At 36.7% G+C, this 6,000-nt stretch overlaps 1 protein-coding gene across 1 annotated transcript in view; it reads left to right on the forward strand.

Annotated features, from left to right (window-relative positions):
* Window positions 1-5,514, forward strand: part of NUS1 (NUS1 dehydrodolichyl diphosphate synthase subunit) — a 29,075-nt gene extending 23,561 nt beyond the window's left edge. Inside the window, exon 5 of the mRNA XM_059400615.1 lies at window positions 2,649-5,514. Within this exon, the coding sequence (XP_059256598.1) occupies window positions 2,649-2,739 (91 nt within the window). The 3' untranslated portion in view covers window positions 2,740-5,514. The remainder of the gene's footprint in view (window positions 1-2,648) is intronic.
* Window positions 5,515-6,000: the final 486 nt, after the last annotated feature.

Raw genomic sequence — 6,000 nt, forward strand, 5'->3', positions numbered from 1 at the left:
ACAGTGATGAGTATGAAATTGCCTGTTTAGAAGAGAGTTGGCCAAACTTTCTGTATAAAGGACTAGGTGGAAAATATTTCAGGTAAGTATGTGGGCCATACAGTCTCGAGCTATTCCTCTCTGTTGCAGCTGCTCAACATTCGTAGTGTAGCTAAGCAGCCATGGATAGTACATAAACAAATATGTGTGACTCTCGAAGCAAAACAGTATTCACAAAAACAGGTGGCAGGCTCTTGGGCTGCATTTGCTCACCCCTGATTTGATTTATTTTGTTTTAAAGATTTTATTTATTTATTTGACAGAGAATGCCAGTGCACAACAGAGGGAGCAGCACAGGGAGAGGGAGAAGCAGACTCCCCACTTATAGACTAGAAAGTCAAGGGAACATTGATTTTTGAAGAGAAAATGTTGAATTCAAGGATAAGTTGATTTTGAGGCCATAGACTATTTAGTGGAAACACTTAGGAGAGCATATGAAGATCTAGAATTGGTCCATGGATGAGAACTCAAGGCAAAAAAAGGGTATTTGAAGACTGACAGTACCTAGGAAGTAGTAGTAGTTGAACCAGTGAGAATAAAGGAACTTCCTCAGGTGTATATAGAAGAGCACAGTACGGAGGGATCTTTTGGTCTTTTAAGAAGTGCTTCAAGTTCAGGGGCAGGACAGGGAAATGGTTTGTGGAATCAGAAGGCAGAAAAGAACGCATAGCATGCCAGGCAGAAAGATCTATAGACCATGTGGTCCTACCTCCTTATTTTATAGGTGAGGAGAAGGGGGAAGAGACATTGCTCTTATTATTGCTTGTAATAAAGTGAAATTAGAACCTACATCTCCAAACTCTGGGTTTTCTTGTGATAGGTGTCTATTTCTCATTTCTTTTTCTGAGTTTGGGTTTTCTGAGTTTGATTTCAGGTTCCTTTGGGTTGGGCTCCAAGAAAGCTAGCAGTGATTTCTTGTGAAGTTGAGCATGGTTTGGAGGGAAGCGTGTGTTGTAGAACAGATGTATCTCCTTTCTAATCTTAGCAATGCAATTCAGTAACATGACTTTGGATAGTTGTGTAAGCTTCTCTGTATTTGTCAAATGGGTATGTTAATAAGAAGTTGAGGATTTAAGTCTGATAATGGATATCAGATACCTAACACGTAACAAACTTTCTCATGGATTTTTGTACATATTTCTGTCCTAGCTCTGTGTCACATTATATTGAAGTCTGCTGCCCATCCGACTGGAAGCACGGTTAGGTCTTAATGTCTTAATTATAATATGGAGAAGGAGATGGAAGAGAATGGCAAGACCACTTCGGAGGCACTGAGGAGTAGTGGCGCTGAGAGCTTTTTGAGGAATGAAAGGAGAGGAAGCCATTGATAGGATAAAAGAGAAAGACTGAGGAAAGTGGGTTGTTTAAAGAGGATGTCTGAAGGATGCTTCAGCAAGAGGAGGGTCGCTGACTTTGTCCTTTGAGGAAATCTTGTGAGCTTATTTCTGAAGTACAGTGAATGAGATAAAAGTTTGAGGGCAGAGATTATTAAGAGATAAGGAAATGGAGGGAAAGGAGACATCTCTCAGAATTTTGGGCAGTTAAAGGAAGGGACAAGATTGTAAGTGAATTGTATTTCAGTAAAGCTAGGGAAGGGAAAAGGAAGGATGAAGAAGGCATAGCTATGAGCACCACACGGTCAGGCCAGCAGTTCGTTCATGGTAGTTTGCCCAGTGGTGCATGTGACTGGAACTCTGTGGCTTGTACTCTGACCTGGTGTTTGGCTCTGGTACAGTTTGGAATTTCCAAAGCCTCACAATAAAGCTGTATAAATTAGAGAATTGTTTATGTTAATTATTGAAAATTATATTAAGTATTTAAAATACTTAAAGGGGAACCCTCTGGCTGTATGTTCAGTCTGCCTTTAAAGTGTTTGCCTTTTCAGTACACTCTAATTGCCTCCTTGAGCAATTAGAAATGGTAGAGATAAAAACTTACTGGTTGCTCACCGCATGGTTTTAACATACAGTCATAGAAGGATCTGTGCTATTCTGCCAGGGTTAATCCTGGCTTTCATAAACTTTTCAAGTAGTACTGGCTATACTCTTAACAGAAAGGAGTTCTTTTTCTTTTTTTTTTTTTTTTTTAAGATTTTATTTATATATTTGTTTATTTGAGAGAGAGAAAGAGCGCGTGCAAGTTCACATGAGCACGGGGAGGGGCAGAGAGAGAAGCAGACTCCCTGCTGAGCTCAGTGTGGGGCTCAGTGCGGGGCTCAGTGTGGGGCTTGATCCCAGTACCCCAGGATCATGACTGAGCCACTACCCTGGTTGCTTCAGGAAGGAGTTCTTAAAGTGAATTTGAATGAGATTCTTTATAAATAGGTCTCCAGTTTTACATTAATTTAGACTTAGGCTTTACTATATGTTCTGAATCACTATCTCAAAATACAAGTTCCTCTTCTTATGGAAAGAAGGAGAGAAAGTTTTTTACTTGGACTGTTTCACAGTGAGTTTAGCAGTCATTTAGTAGAAAAGGTTTGACATACCCTACACTTAGAATTTACTTTCTTCTGTCCTTAACTTCCTTTGGGTCATTATCCTTCTGGATCCCCCTTCAAATTACAGTGTATCATTTAATTGCTTTTTTTCCCTGTGCTTTCTTTTCAGCTCTTTGCCTTCCCATCTGAACATCAATTATGAGGACTTTTTCTCTGCCCTTCGTCAATATGCAGCCTGTGAACAGCGTCTGGGAAAGTAGTGATCCCTGGCTGCGTAATTTGATTTCAGGCTTTTGGAGAAAAGGACCCAAGTGACTCTGATGTTTACAAAGCACCTATGAAACCCTGTACACACCTAGTTCATAATCCTCATAATTTATCAACAAACACAAAAAAGTGTCTTACTTGAGAGTAAGAGTATGTGTGTGAGTGTGAGTGCGTGTGCGTGTGTGTGTGTGTGTGTGTAAATAAATTTATAAATGGGGAAGTATTGGAGAAGGAAGACGTAGACCTGCAGTTTGAGCAAATAGCCTCAGTGTTTTAGGAGCTGGAATTTCAGATTTAAAGGTTTCAACCTCCACTACTTCCCCATTTTTGTGGGGAGCAGAGGGGGTGACTAAAGCTATTTGGTTGTTGTGTTGAGGGGAGGGGAGTAATTTTTGTTCAGTCTTTCCTAGTGACCAGACTTAATTTTTAAGAATAATATATTGACTTATTAAATGGAACTGTTTTGAGCTTGAGGAATCTCCAGAAGAGTGGAGTTCTGTGTTGGTCACATGTTAAAAGCGCTTGCTCAGCTTTGGAGCAGAGGGCATACGTACTTCAGATATCCGTCCATTTTCATCTCATTGTAGTTGAACAGTGTGACTTCTGAGGGTTGCTCTGGTGTCTGTGTTCTGGGTTGTGAAGATCATCTGAAAAAGAACCCTCACTACATTGAAATGCAAAATTTTAAAAATCTATATACTGTATTAGAAAGTAAAAAATTGAAAAAGTTATAATCTTAAAAGTAAAGTTGGAAAATTTCCTAAAATAGGGAAGAAAGTAATTTCCTTTTTCATTTGGTGGGCAGTGTGTGCCCAAAGTTGGTTTAAAAAATATTTCCATTAACTATTTTTATTTAAAATAAGCATTTGAAGGTGCTCGCTTCGGCAGCACATATACTAAAATAAGCATTTGAGGGAAGTTATCAGGGCAGCTCTTTTCTTCAAAAGTAGTAACCTGTTCCTCTTTGGAATAGCACATTTCGGGCTGTGTTAGTACCCAGGATTTTTACTCATTTTACTCTAAATCCTGATGGTGACTTTGCCTAAAAGAACTTTAAGTAAGATTGAGGTCTGTGTGGGTAATAAAAGATTACCAAAGTCCACAAAAGTAATTTAAATTAATTTTACATGTTCTCTTTCATGACAGAGAATAGCACTGATTCTGTTATTTTTTAAATGAATAAGTGATTTTTTGATAGGTGTTTAATATTTCTTCCCTCACTGCTGATCCTTGGATAGAAACCAGTCTTTATATTTGATGGACTGCTTTCAGTAAAATCTTAAGTGTACAATAGTTGTCTAAAACTGTACATTTGGAATGGAGCAGCTTAAATACTAGGTCTCAGAAGTCTGAAAAATAGCAAAGAAGACTGGGTTTGGAAAGCAAGATCTGAAGTTGCTTGTCATATTCTGAAGCTATGAAGAATAATTGTTTCCACTTTGGATTACAAAACCCCATTTATGATTTTAAAAATTACACTTGAAATAAAATGATTAAACTAAATTTTGGTCCAGTGACATTACTTTGCACTTCATAGTCCTTTGTACATTTTAAGACTTTTTTTTTAAGTCTTAATTTATTGCTGAAAGTTTTTATGTGAAACTGTAGCCTATCTCTGAACTTTACTAGACAATATCTGATTTCTGTCCCACTGTACTGTGATCCATGTTCTATTGAGGCTTTTTTGCCTTAGTTTGAGACTGAATTTATGTCCTTTATAAACACGATATGTGTCTTTTGTAAACATTCTGGAAAATGTATGGCTTTAATGGATTAAATTTAATGGGCCTGATTGAAGGGAAGAGATTTATTTGTTAAAATGAAGTTAGTTAAAAAAAAAAAAAAAAAAAAATTACCCACTGGGATATAGCCAAAGCTGCTAAAAGTTTAATGGTTGAGTCTTTGTACTTTCCTCTTTCCATTTCATAACAGTGTAGTATTTAGTATTACACATCACAATAAACCTATAACCTGTTACCTGAGTCTATTCTAGTCCTAGGAAGAGACCCTTAAAATAAGTTGCTAAAGATTCTGAATTCAGATAACAGGCATTCCAGATCCTTCTCCTCAGGAGTTTAATATCAGTTTCCACAACTTGAATGGCGTTGGTCATTCTGTAATTCCTGCCAAGATCATCACAAGTTATGTATCATCAGGGCTCCCTTTCCGCTCCCAAGAAGAATTGATAACCTTAAAGAAAACTGTTGTTTGTCTTTGTGTGTACTCAAGGTTTTTGTCTTTACATTGTTTCTTCTTGACACTCCCCACAATGGAAAAATCACATTAAACCGACTTTAAGGATGGCAGCTTAGAGCATAGCAAAAACTTGGAGTGTTTGAATTCCATTCCCAATTCTGGTTGTATTTTGTTTCTTAAACCTGATTACTGTTATAACAAAGTTTGAAAGCTGCTTTTGATGTGAATAGCAAAATTCTGGCATATTGGGGCTAAGGCTTAAGAATACCTATCTCTGAGAGGAAGGTGTTACAATGTTAATGAACAGTGCCAAATACACTGTGCGTATCTACAATTTAATCTTTGAATGTATGTTACTTGATTAGCTCCCTCCTCCTGTGTGATGGTACCATGCATAGAGTCAAATCCTTGTGGTGTTTTGTATGACTGTAGACTTCGGCAACATGTAAATAATGTGTAAAGCAAGTTTTTATGATCGAGGAATCAAATTTATTGAATTTTATTATTGAAAGTTGAAACTTAACATGTATGAACAAAAACAATAAAAGAATATACTCTTTTCATGGACTATAGTAGTATGTGAATGCTACATTTATTCTAAACATTTAGGGCCTGCAGAAATTTACTGAGAAACTCATGACTAGATAGCAATACCTTTTTTTTTTGGATGGTAAGTTCTTGATTGAAATGTATTCTCAGGTTAAACGTTTTTTACCAGATTAAACATTTGCAGCCTTAATGGTATTTGCTTCTTGCTAGATAACAGCAAGATAAAATTCGCTTTGCCATTGTTAGAGTTCTCAAAATTCCAGAATAATTAAAATCTAAATTGATTTTTATTGAATAGGGAATGCCAAATTAAAAACATATATGTGTATTCTTTTAAGAAATTTGACAGTCCTTGTTAAGCTAGAAAATAGAACGGTAAGAACTCTGATTTGTCTTGCTTTGCATAGAATATTCACTTGACTTCTAATGCATAATTTTTATCTGAAATCAGGATTTTCAAAGGGTACATTTTAACTTTGGTTAATAGGAAATGCATTTAACAAAAATTA

Source organism: Mustela nigripes, chromosome 5 (genome assembly GCF_022355385.1).
Source record: "Mustela nigripes isolate SB6536 chromosome 5, MUSNIG.SB6536, whole genome shotgun sequence".
NCBI classification, from domain to species: domain Eukaryota; kingdom Metazoa; phylum Chordata; class Mammalia; order Carnivora; family Mustelidae; genus Mustela; species Mustela nigripes.